The sequence below is a fragment of the Excalfactoria chinensis genome, chromosome 13 (assembly GCF_039878825.1).
Source record: "Excalfactoria chinensis isolate bCotChi1 chromosome 13, bCotChi1.hap2, whole genome shotgun sequence".
Lineage (NCBI taxonomy): Eukaryota > Metazoa > Chordata > Aves > Galliformes > Phasianidae > Excalfactoria > Excalfactoria chinensis.
In genome coordinates, this window is record NC_092837.1 from 10,216,807 (window position 1) to 10,235,022 (window position 18,216).

The 18,216-nt window shown below is 38.4% G+C and overlaps 1 protein-coding gene across 1 annotated transcript in view; it reads left to right on the forward strand.

The window, feature by feature from the left end:
• The window catches only part of ATP10B (ATPase phospholipid transporting 10B (putative)), a 45,787-nt gene that overhangs the window by 8,068 nt on the left and 19,503 nt on the right, over positions 1–18,216 (forward strand). Inside the window, exons 3-8 of the mRNA XM_072348002.1 lie at positions 2,545–2,630; positions 5,090–5,196; positions 8,629–8,760; positions 11,343–11,470; positions 12,408–12,660; positions 13,509–13,741. Coding sequence (XP_072204103.1) covers positions 2,545–2,630; positions 5,090–5,196; positions 8,629–8,760; positions 11,343–11,470; positions 12,408–12,660; positions 13,509–13,741 — 939 coding nt within the window. The remainder of the gene's footprint in view (positions 1–2,544; positions 2,631–5,089; positions 5,197–8,628; positions 8,761–11,342; positions 11,471–12,407; positions 12,661–13,508; positions 13,742–18,216) is intronic.

An 18,216-nucleotide genomic window follows, 5' to 3' on the forward strand; every position in this document is an offset into this window, starting at 1 on the left:
ATGACCGCAGTGTTCAGGAAGGTCACAGTTTAAGTAATCATCTCTATTACCCTGTTATTTCAAATTATTAGTGTAAATAGCATGTTGATTAATAAAATCAACACACCTCATATCAAACAAGCTGGTTTTAGTCTTCCTGTCTGCAGCTTGTCCTTGTTCTTGGAGCTTTGTTTAATCTTGTGATTTAAGTGCTCCATAAAACCTCCCAGATTTAACTGCAGCTATAAAATGTGACTCTTAAAGCAGGAGAGAATGAACTGACGTTAGTTCTTTGGTTTAGGAAATGCTTTGGAATACTGAATTCCCCTACCTTTAAACTACTGAGGCGAAGGAAACTTTTTCTTCTTGTAAGCCATTTTCTGACCTGAATTTTCAACTGTAAAACTCTTGTCATCAAAATAACCATCTATCCATTTATTTATTTACGGGGGGGGGGGGGGGGGGGGAAAGAATCATCTTTCTCTGCCCCTTTTCTATCTAGGAACCTATTAGGTAGTAATGAGCCCCTTAAGCTCCTCTTCCATCTTGCTGTTATCCTGTTGCACAAATGTTTCTAGGGTATTGATAATGTACAGTTTTACTCTTGAGTTTCATGAGATGGACAAGATTCCACAGAGCTCTTAAAGGAGAGACTAAAAATATTCAATCATTGTGAGACAAATGTTATACAAACTGCCCTGATATCCATGGAATCATAGGGACCTCAAGGAACCTGAAGCTCCAACCCCCCTGTCACTGGCAGGGCCACCAACCTTTGGATCTCAAATTAGACCAGGCTGCCCAGGGCCCCATCCAGTCTGGCCTTGAACACCTCCCGGGATGGGGGAGCCACAACCTCTCTGGGCAGCCTGTTCCAGCACCTCACCACTCTCACTGTGAAGAGCTTTCCTCTGACATCCAATCTCAACCTTCACTCCTTGCAATTAAAAACATTCCCTTTTGTCCTATCACCATCTACCCTTGTCAAAAGTTGTTTCCCCTCCTGTTTATAATCCCCTTTTAATACTGGAAGGCTGCAGTGAGGTCTCCTCACAGCCTTCTCTTCTCCAGGCTCAGTTCATCAAAGTATTTTTCGTCCAAAATACATTTTTTAGATCAGATTCTCAGCTTGCTTGTACTTAGATTTTATACATATGCATACAAAATAGAATGTATGTATTGCTCAGAAAAAGAACAAGGGAGAGGAAAATGAGAGTTAGGCACTGTTACAGTGAGGAACTCTTACAGTCTGGCAAAGCTGTGATGAATTCCAGTGGGAGATTCTCAAGGTTTTCAGTTTCCAATAGAGTGTGACTTCTGGAAGTCTCTCTTGCTTTAGAAGAAGATACGGAAACCCAGCAGCAGATCTGATTTCCAGCTCTGAATTTCCTAATGAGAGGAGTTTGGATTCAAGTGGGTTGCAGTTCTTTTGGTTTTTATCTCACAGCAGTAATTATTCTCTTTCATGTTTCTCACAACCCATTTTTATTACATATTCTTAATCTAAAATCAAAGTCTCCAGTATCTTTTCGGTTGAGGAAAAAAGGTTATGGCAAACAGGTACCTTTCGTGCAGCTGGCTTTCCAGACTGCTTCAAAGAGCCCTCAGAGCAAGCCTTTTTCCTTGAATAAGGGGAAAATAAAGCAGAAGTGTAAATCTTATTTCAGCTCCAAGCTCTCATTCAGGACATACTTAGCCCAGAGAGCTCCGTTCTGTTTTGTCTCTCCCAGCACACTGGGCTCTTTCACTTCCCTTCCTTGTGGGTAGATCTTTTGTTTCTTTCCTTGTTTCCTTGTCTTTATTTCAGTCAAATTTGAAAGTATTCAAATTATTTAAAGGCATGGTCCCTTATTTTATTCTCATGTACTCCTGGCTGGTAAAACAACTCTTCTAATATATTTCAAAATCCATATTATTATAGAAATTATTTTCATTTGATCTTGCTTTTGTCTGAAGAGTGTTGTCATTTAATAAAGAACTATAAAAGCTTGTTACACTTATCTTAAATGAAGGCAGGTGCTGCCTCTAACCAGCATCTCTATTGTATGATCCAGTTCACAATATTTTTTGTAATTTATTACAACCAATTGATAATTCAGCCAAGGAAAGTATCAAATCTGCTTCACCATGACAATACCCTTTTGATTATACAATGAATTACATTATTTTGCACAATCAAATTTGCTTATGTTCAAAGAGATTTGTGTTGATAAAAAAAATAAAGCGAGAATTGATCTGTGTGCTGTTTGTGAAATTAAAGATGAAAATTGTAGGCAACTTCCAGCCTTGGCTGTTCTGTCTGCGTCTGAATTTACCTTATAGTGAAGGTAAAAAACTGTGGGCAAGCTGTGAACCTGATCTAAACACATATTTTCTCCAAACCCTTGCTTTTTGATGAGGTAAGTTTACCAAGCCCATTAGTTTTACCTCTGACACTGTGTTATGCTTCCGTAAACAAAATGTATCTGTTGGTGTTGATATGGCATGGGTATTTGGCTGCTTTAGTGTTTAGCATTTCAATTACTCTGGATTTGACACTCATTCCGTGTGTGTTTCCTCTTGCAGAATACCTCATTTGAACCAGAATTTTTCCAAAATACCATCATCTGTGAAATGCCTAATAATGATCTCAATAAATTCAAAGGGTACATGTAAGTATTTGTTATCCATAAATGTGTTGTCTATCTCAGCTTTATTGCTTCACTTGGAGGGGTAATGGATGGAAGTAACACGTTTTGCAGAAATTGGTGGGCATTACTATTATCTATTCCTGGACTCAGAAGTTAATAGATTATGCAGACTGGAATTTGGGCTTTAAGGCTAGGATTGACCAAGGCTTGCCATTGAAATGACAACTGTTTTATACAAATTGTTCTCACAAGGCTTCAGCTCTTATCAGAATTCTGGCAGGAGTGCATTTGTGTTTGACCTGACAGCTAGGCTATGTAAATACTTTCTAATGTTTAAAGATATCCATCTGCATTGTTCTTATTTCTTCATATTTACAGCCATGGGGATAAGGTATCCAGGATCTTACATACGAACCTAATTTTTTCTTACAGCTGAAAAACACATGCAAGCACCAAAACTGTAAATGAAACCAATGCATTAGAAAAGTGTTCTAAAAGTTTACCAGTAGCTAAACTAGTAGTTAATGTCTTTCCAGTGATGCATTGAGAATGTTGAACCTGGAACTTGAGTAAACCAGAAGATTCTTGTCCATTAGCCCTCAACATTTGTAATCTGGTTTTGAGAATTTACGTGTTGTAGAATTCTACCTCTAATAGCAATGCTGTTTTCCCTCCTCTGTGATATTTTGACAAGTTAAAATAGGTCAAGTCAATGTCGGTTACTGGCTTAGTGGACCACTAGGTATTATCTAAATTGAAGCAATTCTTCCAATTAGCCTGCTATAATACAGCACAAGAACACTGAGATTGTGCAAACGTAAGAAATATGTCACAAGAAAACACACAAAAACACACCCGAAGGGTTCAGGATTGGCTTTAACAACTTTAAATCTCTGTTGAAAACCTATAGCAGAAATTTATTCTGGAAACACCTATTATCTCACCTGCTAGGTGTGTGGCAGGGAGTTAGCTGCCTTTCTCTCCCTGCTACGAGGGTAGATGAAAGAAATCGGTGGAAAATAATTTACTAACAGTGGAGTTCTTTTTTTAGTCTGCTTTTTCCTGGTGTGTTTTCTAAACCTGAATTACTTCAGTAATTCAAACAAAAATTGGACTCTCAGCAAAGCAAGGTATGACCAGCTTATAGCGCTGCTCCAAGAGGTGCACACCCTTACAGTGCTGCCAGCTTACACTTTTCTCCAAGAGCCCTCATTGAATTTCCATCTTCTTGCTGTAAAATTGTAGCAGTGCAGAAGAACTGTCTCTGCTAAAAATGATAAGCACAAACTTAGTGATATCTGCCTGGTCTGCCCTGGACACAGCAATTGCTGCTGAAAGGGAATGCAGGAAGGTTTCTGCTAAGTGATTTCACTAAGGCTGAAGCTAACTCCCCAGGATAAGGGAGTTCTGGCGTTACTAATGTTACTAAATGTGCTAAGAAAAATACTTGATATTGATACTTGATACTTGAATAAAGATACTTGAATTAAAAGTTATTAACAAATGTGACTTTGTATATTAGATACTTAAATCTCACTGCACTGAAGCCTGGGCTTTGTATACAGAAAACACTCTGTGATAACTCCCATTATGTTCAAATGCCAGTAAAGACAACTTAAGATCCGTAATCTGAAGCTGCTTTGGAAATTACACACCTGCACTCCAACATATAACAGTGACCTTCTCCCTTTTTAACACTGCAAGCCAGAGCTGCCTTGTGGTCTTCGCAGCAGGGTCTTTGATCAAAGCTATTATTCTGCCATCTTATAGCTATTTGGTGTCTAAACCTTTTCACTGCTCTCCCTTGATGTCACGTTGTCATGTGCAGCTGCAAACAGGTGTAGGATTTCACATAGCCTGATATAGCACTGAACCTTGCCCCTCATTTATGTAACACTGCATTTTGCTGGTAAATGCAATACCAAATATCCAGTAAAGAGTAATAAAATATACATATTCTGTTAGAACTCTTATCTTATGCTGGTATTTAAATAATAAAACCAGTTCAAGCAGAAAAAATCTCAGCTTTGGTAAAGATTTCAGGAAGAGCCTACACAAATTCATGACAGAAAACTGTAAAAATAGTTTTCATTTTCAGAGGCAAGTAACCCGTTGATGAACCTGCCTGATCTTAGGATTTTCCCATGTCTGTTCTTCTAGCAGAAGGAGCAGATGTGTGATAGGACATCCTCAGCCACTGTGAAAAATCTTCCATCCATTGTGGGTGAGGGAGAAAGCATCAGCCCAAGCACTCCTCGAGGGAGCTGAGGTTTACAACGATGAGAAGCCCTCTGGTGGTTATTTGAATTCTATTTGACTTCTTACCAGAGTCTTTACTGAAGCTGAGTGAAGTACAAGCAAATTAGGCTCCTCGCAGTTCCTTGATTTCTGAACACACAAAAATAAATAAATAAATTGAGGTTTTTCAGAACAGAAAATGGCAGTGCTTTATTTATTTTGTCTTCTTTTTCTTTTCCCAGGGAACAGCCAAATCATGAACGGATTGGCTTTAACATCGAAAGCCTTCTGCTTCGTGGATGTACAATCAGAAACACTGAAGTTGCAATAGGAATTGTTATATATGCAGGTAAGAAGTACATTGTATTTCACTAAACACAGAATTTCCCTATAAATATCCTTAAGTAAACATGAGTAGTCTAACCTTGCACCATAATTTGACCTTTAGTTTAAAGAACTGGTAGTTCAGAGGGGAGAGTGCATAACCTTTTGAAGTAAAGGTGTTACAGGGCTCTAAAGCCAAGGAGCTCTACACTGGTTCTCTGACAAGTGACAGTATACCTGTGTGTGACAAATATCTTGCTACCTTTATGCAAAGATATCCAGACCAGTTAAATTTGATGAGGCTATTTTAATTCTCAGCTCTGCAGCTCTGATTATAATGCTAATTTCATTGGTCATAAAATCTTCACTGCTGCCCTCAGAGGGATCTCAGTGGCTCCTCAGGGCAGAAACCATTGCAGCTGAAGATCCATTACATGCTGACACAGACATAGCATGTCTCTGCGATTGTGCATTTCATGCAGTAGATACATGAAGCACACTAGACAGTGTCTGTGTCCAGATCATATGCAGCAGTCCAGGTTCAACAGTGGGTCAGCTCATCTTTTTCTCAGCTTCTTTTAGTTTCACAGAATTATAGAATAGTCATATTTAGAAGAGATCTTTAAGGATCATATGCTCTGACACTCCCTGCCCCATTGTTAGGCAAATCTTTCACTAGATCAGGATGCTCACAGTCCCATCCAGCCTGGATGTAAATGCTGACATGGATGGAGTATCAACAGCTTTTCTGGGAAACCTTTTCCAACCCCCATTAATATATATATATATACATATACACACATATATACATATATCTTCCTTATATTCAATCTAAATCCACCAGTCTTTTTCTGTCTGTTACTAAGGTCCCTTTATACATCAGGAGTCTGCTATAATGTCTCCCTTGAGCATTATCCAGGATTAACAATGCCAACTCTGACAGTTGCTCTTTACAGAGGAGGTGTTTGAGTGCTCTGTTCATTTTCATGGCCGTCATGGACCTGCTCTAAGAGATCCATGTCTTACCTTCTCCTGCTAGGATTCCCATTTTCTTTCTCTAGCCATTTTCTAGTATGCTCCTTTCACCAACAGCAAAGATCATAACGTGGGCCGATGTTAATGTTGCTTAAGCTGCCAGCTGCAAAGGTTGGAGTTTTAATGGTTACCAAGATGTGGTGTCATTGGTCTGAGTAAGACTTCAATTCAATTTCCTGCTGACATCTTTTTGTTCATGTCAGAATAAAGGCTTATTCTTTCTCTTCTAAAATTAGACTCACTTGAGCCAGTAACCAGCTTCATTTCTAGGTTTCTTTGACATTGATTATATTTTGGCTTTTAATCATGGTCTGTGACCTTTTCTGAACATCCAAAATCAGTCACATTGTAACATGGCACATTCTCCATTTTTATAACCCTATTACTGCTGAATCTTACTTTCTAATGGACGCTTTGTGAAGCGCGAAGCCATCACTTAAAGTGATTGTTTAGTCTGTGCAGTTCTCATCTGACCCAAGTAGAATTTCACCTTTCATGGCTACCCAAACGTTCTACATAAAGCAATAGCGCTAATGCACCAAAGCTGCGTCACAGAGCCACGGTCAGTACAGTTTTCTTACTGTGATAGGAACAGCATCAAGAATTAAAAATGCTTTTCCAGTAATAAAGTACCAGAATGGAAACAAGTTTTAAATGAGGCCATTAGCATCCAGAAATTGAGTGATAATGTACTGTAGTGTGATAGGTGAGGTGCAGGGTTATACAGCATGTAAATCTGTGAGGATTCTAGGAGAAAAAACAAACATATATATGGTTAATTCTAATTCTTTCTGATATTTCATATCTTGCGGACTTATATCCTTAATAGAGGCATTGAGAAAATTTCTTTTCATGTTGGGCAGCTGAAGTGGAGGGGAATGAGAGAGGTGAAATTTGTAATTAGAGCCCATCCAATTTCACTGCAGAAATCCATCAGCATTTCCCTGAGGGATCTTTGTGGGGGACTAAAGGGCTTTGTCATAAGGTGTCCATTGTTGGGTTTATTTGTTATTGTTTTGGGTTTTTTTTTCCAACACAAAATATTCCATTTGTGTCTGACATAAAAGTGAGAAACGGGATTTACAGAGCTGCTGGAGAAACAAAAGTGCAGGCTGTAGTGCTCTCATTTTCTGTGTAACTCAGTGGTAAAAGCATTTGTTCACAGAAGGGAAGGCTGAACATGAGTGAACCTGTACCTCCTGCTTCACAAGTAGCGCCCTGACTTAGCTGACTTGGTTCAATAAGTGGATATGTGCACATAAATATTCCGAAAAGGAAGGAGCATTGGCGGTGTGAGTTGGCCCCCACCACCATAGCTTTGGGTTGTGTAGGAATTACATATTCATTGGAATGTCCCTGCTCTTAGTGAATGTCCTGAAAATAAGGATAGAGAGTAATTTTCTTTCTTGCTCTCTACCTCAGTTAATAATCTTTGATGTAAAGCTGGAGTGAATCCAATAGCAGTGATTAAATCACTCCTTACTTCCAGCTTTTGGTTCAAATCACTTCTCTAGGAAAAGACGAAAGATAGATGGGCGAACAGTACCTCTCAAACACTAAACACACATAAACAACAATGCAAATACAAGGCTGCATGGCCTTTATTTTTTAAAATAGAAATAAGTATAAAATATACAGTTTGATATAGCAGTTTTGTTTTTTGTTGTTTTTTTTTCCCAGGTATTCCATTTGTAGACCCATGGTTTAAATTATATTAATAAAATAGAAAAAGCAAATCCTGCTTGTTGGCTTCTTGCAGAACTCTTTTCTCATTACAAGTATTCCAGCTCAATTTTAATTCAGTATGTTCTTAGGATTTAGTGGGCTTTTTTTCATTTCTTGCCCTGCTGTTCTGTTAGCACTTTACATCCACGTGATGAAAAAGTAAATAACATTAGTGTCTTTCACTGCTGGACCCGATGTGTTGGATTGTTCTTAATGCATGAAATGTGTCTAGTGGCTTCCAAGTAGCTAATGAATAATATTTTCAATATTTTTCAAATGTTGGTTCCAGGAACCTGTATAGCACCTGATCATGTTGATTATAAAATTCCAAAATGCAATATTATTATTCCTTTTCCCTCTGTTCTCCAGGAGATTTAGCTGTTATATAGAAGCATATCTGTGCTTCTGAGTCACAAGCATTTCGAATAGTGGTATAGTCCTTGTATTCCTATTGAACCTGCTGCCTTTGAGAAAGTAAAATATATGTGACAGCTTAAAGCTGAAACTTAGCGTCTCATATATTCTGACTTTCAGTCAAATGAGAAAATGGGCAATAAAATTCCTCAATGAAGCTGAAGATAAATTGATATTAGTCATGAGCATCCCACTCCCACTTTGTGAAATGCCTTTTTTAGGGAAAAAAAAAAACCCTGTAAAATGCTATGTAAACTTGACAGCATTGATTTGTGTTTTGAAGGTCATGAAACCAAGGCCATGCTGAATAACAACGGTCCTCGCTATAAGCGCAGCAAGATAGAGCGACGGATGAATGTGGATATTTTCTTGTGTGTGGGACTCCTGTTCACAATGTGTCTTGTTGGATCTATAGGTATGAAGCATTGACAAAAATCTTTTGTTTGATTTCTATTTTCTACGTGATGATTAAAACTGATCTTACAGAGACAAGTGAGATCAGATCTAGAGCTGAAGGCTTCAGGCTTTTGGACTCTAGGTTCTTTGGTCTTATAATATACAAATTAAAATGCCAAATCTGAGCAATTTGGATGGAAGGAAACTCAGCCATGACTATGAATATTTCAGGTAAGATCCATCTCCTCTATAATATGTGTAAAGCAAGCAATTGAAAGCTGTTCAGGTAATGCATAGGAATCAGTATTTAAGAGTGATGCTCTGAAAGTCATGCCTCCCATTTTATCATGTTTGCTCTTGATATCAGAGACAGATGTTGGTGGAATGGCAGCAAAGGTTGAACCTTTCCACCCGTATTCTGTTATATTTTGATGCCATGCAACAGATAGAAGCAGAGGAGCACTGTGGCACAACATGTGTATGAAGCAAAAGTGTGTCAAGGAAGTCCTGTATACTGTAGAAAATGGTATCTATTGACTTTCATCAGTGCCTGTTCCTTATATGACTACAAAATATAATGATGCAGCTTCACCTTCATTACTGTAACATTTTCCCTAAATACCTTCACGGTGACTTTAGCAACCCGTGAGCTGCACATGGGTAATTCATTTGGTTCACAATCTCTACAGCTACCTTCTTGTCAAAGAAGATGAGATGGATCATTTGCTTAGTTAGGAACACTGCATTTTTCTAAGAGCGTCCCTTCTTAAATGCCACAATTGGGTGGGACTGGGTGGGATCTGACTCTGGTTTACTTGATTGATGACCTGAAAGGCCTCACTTTCACTGCACAGAAGCACCCACTTGCCCTACTGCTCTGATTGCAATCTGTTCCTGGCACGTCAGTATTAATGGATCTCCTAACCCTGAGGAAAAGGGCCAGATTTTAAGCCCGCTAAGCTTTGAGTGGGTCATTGCTTTTAAGAGATAACAGAGGATCCCATGAGAGTTTTGCCTTCAAAGCCCCCCCTTTTTTTTTTAATCAGTTTCATCTCTGTGATAACTTGCTTAGTGCTACTGCTCTGATTTAGTTTTGTAGAGACAAAGTCAAATCATGTGGCCCTGTCAAGCTTCCCTGAACCTTCCCCAGAGCCCTGCGATGTGACCCACCAGTCAGTCATCTCTGTAACACTGTTAGAAGTAAAGGCCATCCAAAAAGATGAACAATAGAACTGACTTAATCACTTTTTTAATTTTGCTGCCTCATGTTGCAGTGGGCTTTCTTGGCACAGAAATGGGATTTCAGTTTGACAACTGAACTCTATGCAAGGGAGAGAGAGACTTCATTTTCATTGTTCCCTGGCTGCTGTCATGTCAATTTAGAGACTTGTCTTTGTCTGGTGTGTAGGAGCCCTTGAGTAATAAAGTCCTTTAACTTATGGTTTAAAGGGTTTAAAGTGGTCTCAGATGAAGAAAATTCAACGTTTAAAAAACAATTTATAGGCTCAGGTTAAAAAAAAAAAAAATAGGGAGAAGAAGACTTTAAAATATTCATAGTTTAAGTGAAATTTGTGAAGCGGGGACAAGTATATCAACTTGCACCTGTTCAAAAGATCCCATTGCTCTACCATGAGTTTTTTGCAGCCTTGTCTGAATGTAGGGCCCCAGGAAGAAACAGTACTGATGAATCCTTCAGTATTTTCCTTGCACAAAGTGGAAAAAAAGAGGGGGATGAAGTGAGTTGTACACCATAGCTGTACTTCCTCAGTTGTGACCAAAGTCTCTAGCAGCCAGAAAATATTGCTGAAATAATTTTAATTCCTTTGGCAGGATTTTTGTAGGCAGATGCTGCAAAACGACCGCTTGCTTAATTGGTGCTAATAGAAGTTTTCTCAGAACTGGATGCACAAAGTGGACTAATAGGGGATTTTGGCAGGAAAAGGGCATCTAGAGCAATGACAGTGTGTGGAAACTAAGTCATTTGTGCTGGCTACATGTCAATTTTCTGACTCTGTATTAAATTTATGTCTGTAATGGCAATATGAAAGGTGGTAAAGAAATGATGATGGAATGTTGGTAGGTCCTAAACCAGAGACTTTGCTGTAGCAGTGCCATTTGGCAGTGTGAGTAAACTGATGAGGAACTGAGGAAATGTAAAAACCATCTGCCTGAATTAATTTTTAATTTAATGTTAGCATGTAATTATGAAGATTTCATATTGTCTGTACAGAGGCAGTGATATGTATTTCTATTTGAAAGAGGAATGGGTGCCTTCAGCACCGAGGATTTTTAAAGCTAGGTGGCAGAGTTGGAATCCTCCCATGTTAAAAATAGAGTGAGAAGAGATCTACACAGACATAAGGGTCATGGGAGAAACCTGCTGAAGGACAGGTGGAGGAAAAAATAGTCATGCCCAGCATGTCTGTTATGTGCATGTGCCACAAAGTTCTGCCTATGTTTTGCATTCTTCAGCAGATTTGCAGCACTGCTTAGATATTGATTTGGAAATGTTGTTCTTCATTAGCACCACAGTCCAAATTAGAAGCTTTATCAGTCATTATCCTGCTCAGTGTGTTTCAATATCATATATCATTCCTACAGGGCATGGCATTTGGTCTGGAAGCTTCCCAGAACACCCACCTTATGATGTCCCCGATGAGAATGGCAATTTTCTGTCTCCGGTTCTTTCTGGCTTCTACATGTTTTTGACAATGATAATCTTGTTGCAGGTAAAAGACAGTGCTTCTCTGTTACCTTCAAGAAAGAAGGCATTAAAAACTGACTACAATCAGCAATTAAAAAAAAAATAATATCAATGAATAGTTTGTGCAGTACTTTCTTAATCCTATTTGGAAATGTTGCAAAGAGTGTTTCAAATCATCATTTTTTTTCCCTTGAAACTCAAATTTTTTCTTTGTTGCTTATGAATCCTCAAAGGGATGTACATAGGAAGGACAGGTATTACATCTCTGAACAGCTCTAGAGTCCTTAGGATATGCGTTATAGAGAATGCTTATGTCCAAATATCAGTTGTTTGGCATTTGTTTGTTTGTTTGTTTCTTTTGCCTACGTTCATCATTTCTGAATAAAAATGCCACTTAATATCTTAAGAAAACACTGAAACAAAATTTGTCATTTTTGCCTGCAGGGAATAATGACTAAGTAAGGTTCTGCGGGCTTAGGAAAGAAGCTAAATTAAAAGTAAGGTGCTCATATATCTGGGTCTGATTAAGCCTAATTGAGTAAGAACAATTTATAGGATGGGGGAGAATCACATTTACTTTTCAGGTTTCTTGAAACTGAGATCTGCTGAGATTAAAGTGGACAGGATTTCTTTGATATGAATGAAATAAGAAGATAACTTTTTGAGCTGCTTAAATTCCTTAGGGGCATATTCTTCATTACTGAAACAAAGTATTTGTGCATCTTATGAATTCAGAATTATTTCATGGTGAGTAAGTTATTGGATGGGGAGTGTTGCGTGTAAAGGCATTGCTTGTTAAACAGGTTTACGCCAAGAGGTAGTTTGTTCTAATGTATCATTTCCAAGTTTCAGGAGGGTAAGAGCACTATGTACCTTGGTCCAGAAAATGTGTTTTTGTAACAGCATTCTCTGAAAGACTCATCTTTTGGGTTGGTTCTCACTGAGATTTTTATCTCTTTCAGGTTTTGATCCCCATTTCTCTTTATGTGTCCATTGAGTTAGTCAAGTTGGGCCAAGTCTTCTTAATCCACAATGACATTGACCTGTATGATGAAGAAGCAGATTTGCCCATACAGTGCCGAGCCCTAAATATTACTGAAGATCTTGGGCAAATCCAGTATATTTTCTCAGACAAAACTGGGACACTAACAGAAAACAAAATGGTATTTCGACGCTGTACTGTGGACGGGCATGAGTTTTCACATCAGGAAAATGGTAAGAAAGACTTTCCTACACTTGCTTTTTTCTCTGAATTACTAAATCTTAATGAGTATTAATGTTTCAGCCTACTGGGTCTTCTGACTGGGTCAGTGGTTTTATATCCCTTTTTTGAGGGACTCCTGTTTTGGAGACTCCTGAAAGTTTTAAATGATTTGGAAGTTAGATTGGGAAGGTTTTTTTGTTTCCGGCATTGCACTTGAGAGTGCAAAGAGAACATTTACTTCTTCATTTCTTAATAAGAGCCAGCCAATCTTTCATAGACTCACAAACTGAGATTAGTTAGTAATCAAGCTCAATGGATTTAGGAGTAATTACCATAGTGAGATATGAACAAAGGCTCACCTTCACCTAGAGTCAGTTCTAGCTGTAGGCTGTATCTGAAGTCTCTTGGCATTCAGCACTGAATCTGAACTTTTGACTCAGACCCCTCCATGGTTGTTACTTTCTCTCCCTACATTGTGCAAAGGATTTTATTAAGCCGGCAAGCAGCTGCCAGAAAGATATTTGTGCTCTGTGACTGAGAGCATTAGCAACTTTGTGAATTACTGTATTTCCTTAACCAGTTCCAGCCAACTGGAAAGTGAAACTAAACAGACCAAGCGTTAGGCAACCTCCTAAAAATGGCTGATCACTTTGAAGTGCATTTTTTGTTTTCTTGCAATAATAAACATTGCAGAGAGGGAGTTGCCAGAACCCAAAGTGGATAATGAAGTTTTTCTGGTTAGGACTTCAGAGTTGTATTAGCTTTGGGATGGTTTATTTCATGTTTTTTTTAACCAACCAAGGAATTTCTCCTGAGCCATGCCAACAACAGTTTAAGAGGTTTTGTTTTTTCTTTACAGCCAAGCGCCTGGAAACACACAAGGAGTTGGACTTAGAAGATGAGGACTTTGCAAAGCTTCAGCACTTCACGCTTCCTCCAATTAATATTGAAAGACCAGCCACTTATCAGAGGACCATGAGACCCTTAAGAAGGTCCCAGAGTGCTAGGGCTCATTTTCAGGGGCATACAAGGAGCAGATCACTTGGTCGTCGTGATAGCAATCAATCTCAAGTGGCGTTCAGCAGTACCATTGTGAGTACAAGCAGATTGAGTTGGCATATCTTTAAGGATTTCCCTCCTCTCTGTTGCATTTTCTGATGGGGAGCTGACAAGGGGCAGGAGAAATCCTGGCCCTGGTAGAGTGAAGGGAAGGGGGAGGCAAAGAAATGAGGGGTACAGGTCCTCCTGGTAGACAAGGGTGGTTAAAAGGTTATGGGATTGAGTGTGAATTTGCACAGATCTCATAAAGCTACAGACTACTTCTGCTATCAGCAATGCAACATATTGTCTCTGCTAAGTTACATTTAGAAAATCCCTGAGCTGTGCATGCTAAATGCAAAAGCTGCTCTCTCCAGAGCAGTTCTGGGAGTTTGAGTGTGCCTCAAAAGATAAATGTCGCATTTCTTCAAGACAACAGGAAAGCCTTAGACTCCTCTGAATTTTGGATCTCAAACTTCTCCAAATCTAACACAATCTAATTAAGGTCCATCTTCTCGAAAGTTTTCTAAGAAGCATTTCAGACACAGCTTTTGTAGACTCCAGGAGAAGGTCAAACACTTTCAAAATTAGAACTCCAATTAAGACTAAATGCCTGGAAAACCTTTCAAAATCTTGATTTTCAGAAATTCCAGTAAATACAGAATTCTCGGAACTTCATTTTCTGCCACTGTTCTTGGCAAGTGTTGAATTATTCTTTTTTGTTTGATGTAATTTTAAGTTCATATTAAGATCCTTATCTCATTCAATTTCTCTGTCATGTAGAAGTAGATATTAGTCAGTGTTCCTCCTGTTCTTGGTATATGGTGGGTCTGTCAATTGTCCTCACATTTTCCAACCCAGTCCTCAAGGAATATAGAGAACCTCTGTGTGTCTTTCTCCTTTGTATGTCAGTGTGTGAAGGAATTCCTTGCCAGATATATTTCCTCCAAGATATTTTTTTCTGCCAGGCCTCTTCAGTTTCTTCCAGATATAAACTGCCATGGTTATTTGATTGGTTTTTTTGCTTATTGTTGTTTTGCTTGGGGCTGCGGGGTTTTTTGGTCTTTTGTTGTTGTTTCGAGGTGTTTTGTTTTGTTTTGGGTTTGTTTTTTGTTTTGTTTTGTTTTTTTCCATTTTAAAAGCAATATCTGAGGAACTAGTATCAAATATTTGCTTTGTAGAGAGAGATTAAGCTACTGTCTTGGGAATTACTGGCCTTTGCTGCTGTCAGTCTATCTGAAGACTTCAGCTAACCTCTGTGAGAGATATGAAGATGCAATAAAAATGAAGACACTTAGTTATTGCCTAGAGACTGTGCTGTATGTTGATATCATTCAGATGATGCACAGTAATGTCTTTTTTTTTTTTTTTTTTTTTTTTTTTTTTTCCTTTTTTACAAAGCCAATTCCCTCATTGTAAAATAGGGGTTATAACATTTTCTATGTCTCTGTTTCCTGTCCTCTGATGCATTTGCATGTTGCTGGATCCTCTGGTTATACAGGCAGTATTCAGTATTGTGGGTTTGAATGTGTCTCAAACAAAGTTTCTCATAAACAAAAAAAAATCCATCTTCAAATGCATGAGTGAAATATTGCTATTTAACTCACCGAACTTAAGGCTTGCATTGTCCTTATGGATGAATGTTTCTGTTTAACTACAAGCAGTGAAGAATTCAGTGGTAGTCAATGGTTGTCAAATGATGTTCTCACTATGAAACCATGAGGTTTGGATTCTTTGGATCAACAGAATGCAAGTAAAAGCAAAACCTTGCTCTTTGTACAGTGCAGGGTCCAAAGGCCAGTAGCCCAGATTGCATGATTTGGTTTGTTTGGCTTTTTCATACCAAATGCCAAATTTCCAAAGGTTGATGTGCCAAGCATTTGAAAGCTTCTCATGGAAATTGGTAGCCTCAGGTAACAGGAAAATTGAAGAACTTTGCACTGCTGAGAGAACACAGTGGTGTTTGGTTAAGGGTTAGCATCTGCTGTGAGCACCTGCATATCAGAACTGTTGCCAAGAAAAACATTTTTAAAAAAAAGAGGGCTGTTAATGTGATAACATCCTGCAAAATGCAAAGAGTTTAATTAGAAAATAGCTATGACAGCCAAAGAATGACCATGTACTAATGTTAAAAATGTATATGCAAACAACTTTTAAAGGAAGATTATCTATGCAGCGATCACAAAATTTGCTTATTGTTCATCAGCCTCATGTAGATCAGTGATAACCAGGTTGCACATCGTATTTTAAGTGCATTTGCACAGCAGCAGTTAACTGTGCCTGCAGATTGGTGTGTCTGAGACTTTGTCTCGGTATTCTGAGCAGCTCTGCAATTGGGAAGCTCTGTAGATACACGATGTATTTCAGCCTGCCTGATTATGAATGTTCTCTGCTTGAAAAGTTTTGAAGTTTTGCTGAAATCTGAGAGTCTCTTATTAAATTAACTTGTTCATCTCAGTGCATCTCTGAGCTCAAGATGAGGATGATGGGTATTTCATGGCATTTGTTGACATTAATTAAACTGGAGAATGCAGATCCTGGAGGAAAACTAAACAGCATTGCTTGTCTTTCCTGGAGTAAATATAACACAGTTATTATGTGAAATCTAAATCCTATGGCTTACCTTTTTTTTCCTTTCCAATATTTCTGTCTGTAGTACTTGTGATCCATGATAGTTTATGGAGTCTGTTGCCGTGTGCTTCCATGGTTCAACCACCCCCCTGCCCTAGATTCTAGCGTTGCTCCCCGCTAGGGCCAAAAGCCACTATGACTCAGCGTGATTGATGGCAAAATGGCATTTATTGGGGGTAATTAACACCTTATATACTTTAATCACTTTGTCTATGCCCCCTTGAGTGTACGTTTGAAATGTGTGCCAAGATACATCACAAGGTAAGGGACAGAACAGGGGAGGTACTGCCACATCACAACCCGAATCCTCGTTAACGCCTACAACATCTCCCCCTCCCCATGCTCAACAAAGTTTTGCCTCGTTAACGCCTACAACAGGAATCTCATTGCATATTATTTATGAAGTTCATAAGATAAGATGAATCTCATGTCCAGATACAGCCCTGTAAAATTCAGTGGCAAAGTCTGTTCAGTGGGAAGGTCTTGGACAATGAAAAAACAAGTTCCTAATTTATTGTTAGCAGTTGTATATCTTGCTGTCTCTAGAAGCAAATTAATAACAACAAAAAATAGGGTCAACCTTTTAGCTGGACAGATCTGTTCACATCCAAACTCAAGCCATTCCAAAAATCTGTAGCTGAGAAGTGTTGTCATGTCTGTAGTATTATACTGATATCATAAAAAATGCCTAACGTCTATGTATGTCTTAAGTTTTATGTGGAACGGAGAGGACAGAAGAATGGTGTAGACTTCAGAAAGCTCTGAAGGAGTGAGGGAAATAAATGCAGTGACTGATTTATTCATTTCATAAACATTTATGCGAACTGTAGAGGAAGAAGGACGAGTCCATATACAAACTGTCTAATGCAGTTGGGAAAAGAACAGACTCACTTGTTCTTTCATATCTCTTGTGAAAATGGAAGCTGATATTTATCCTGCCTGTCTGGCCCTCTAAAGAGACAGCCTTCAGCCAAAGCAGAGGACAACACCTCACTTCAGCATCTTGAAGATGTCTTTGGCCCCGTTACTGGTTTCTTTGGGTACCTCAGAAAGAAACAGTGCTGGTTAACTTTATTTGTGTGATTCATTGTGGCTGCTGTAGCCTCTCAGAGGGAAAAATAATGTTCTATAAACAACAAAGCTATGGTTGACAGAAAGACTTCAGGGAACGTGAAAAGATTAAAAACAAAATACAAAATTATGATAAAATTTGGAACAGAACAGGGCTTTAGCATTTACTCTGTCTACCTTTAGATGTCCTTATGAATTAAGATCTTGACAGCACATTTCTTTCTAGATTTAATGGTTCCAATAAAGAGTGCCCTGGTATTAGAATCATTTCATGGAGATTTCAATTGTCCTATGCCATCAGGTTTTAGTGCCATCAAGTAGAGGAAATGCTATCAAACTAATGGGAAAATCTTAACAATTGAATGGTACTAGCCATTTTATAACTTCAGCACTTTACTAACATGATTACTGCCAGTAAAAGCATGGTAAGTTTAATTGATCATCATCACTGATGCTGCTCTGTTTCATATTCTGCTTTGTTCATTTGGTTTTACGTTGTTCAGGTTAATCAATGAACAGATTTGTTTGTCTGAGTTCTTTTATCTGCTGACATTTCATAAGGGTGAATGTAGGGAAATAGGAAAATTCAAGTCAGCCTCACTTTCACTGAATGTAAAAACAAAGAAAGTCTTCTCTGGTAAAAACTGGGTTTTGTAATATTTTGTTTTTGAAAATCTCTTCCTGAGGTCACAATTGATTTCACAATTTTCCATTTTTCCAGAGAATAATTTTGAGAATGTTTCAACTGAAAGAGAATACATACCTTCCACGCTGTCTTTTTTGGCATGAGTTAAAGGCAGATGCTGAGGATACAGATGCAAAAAGAA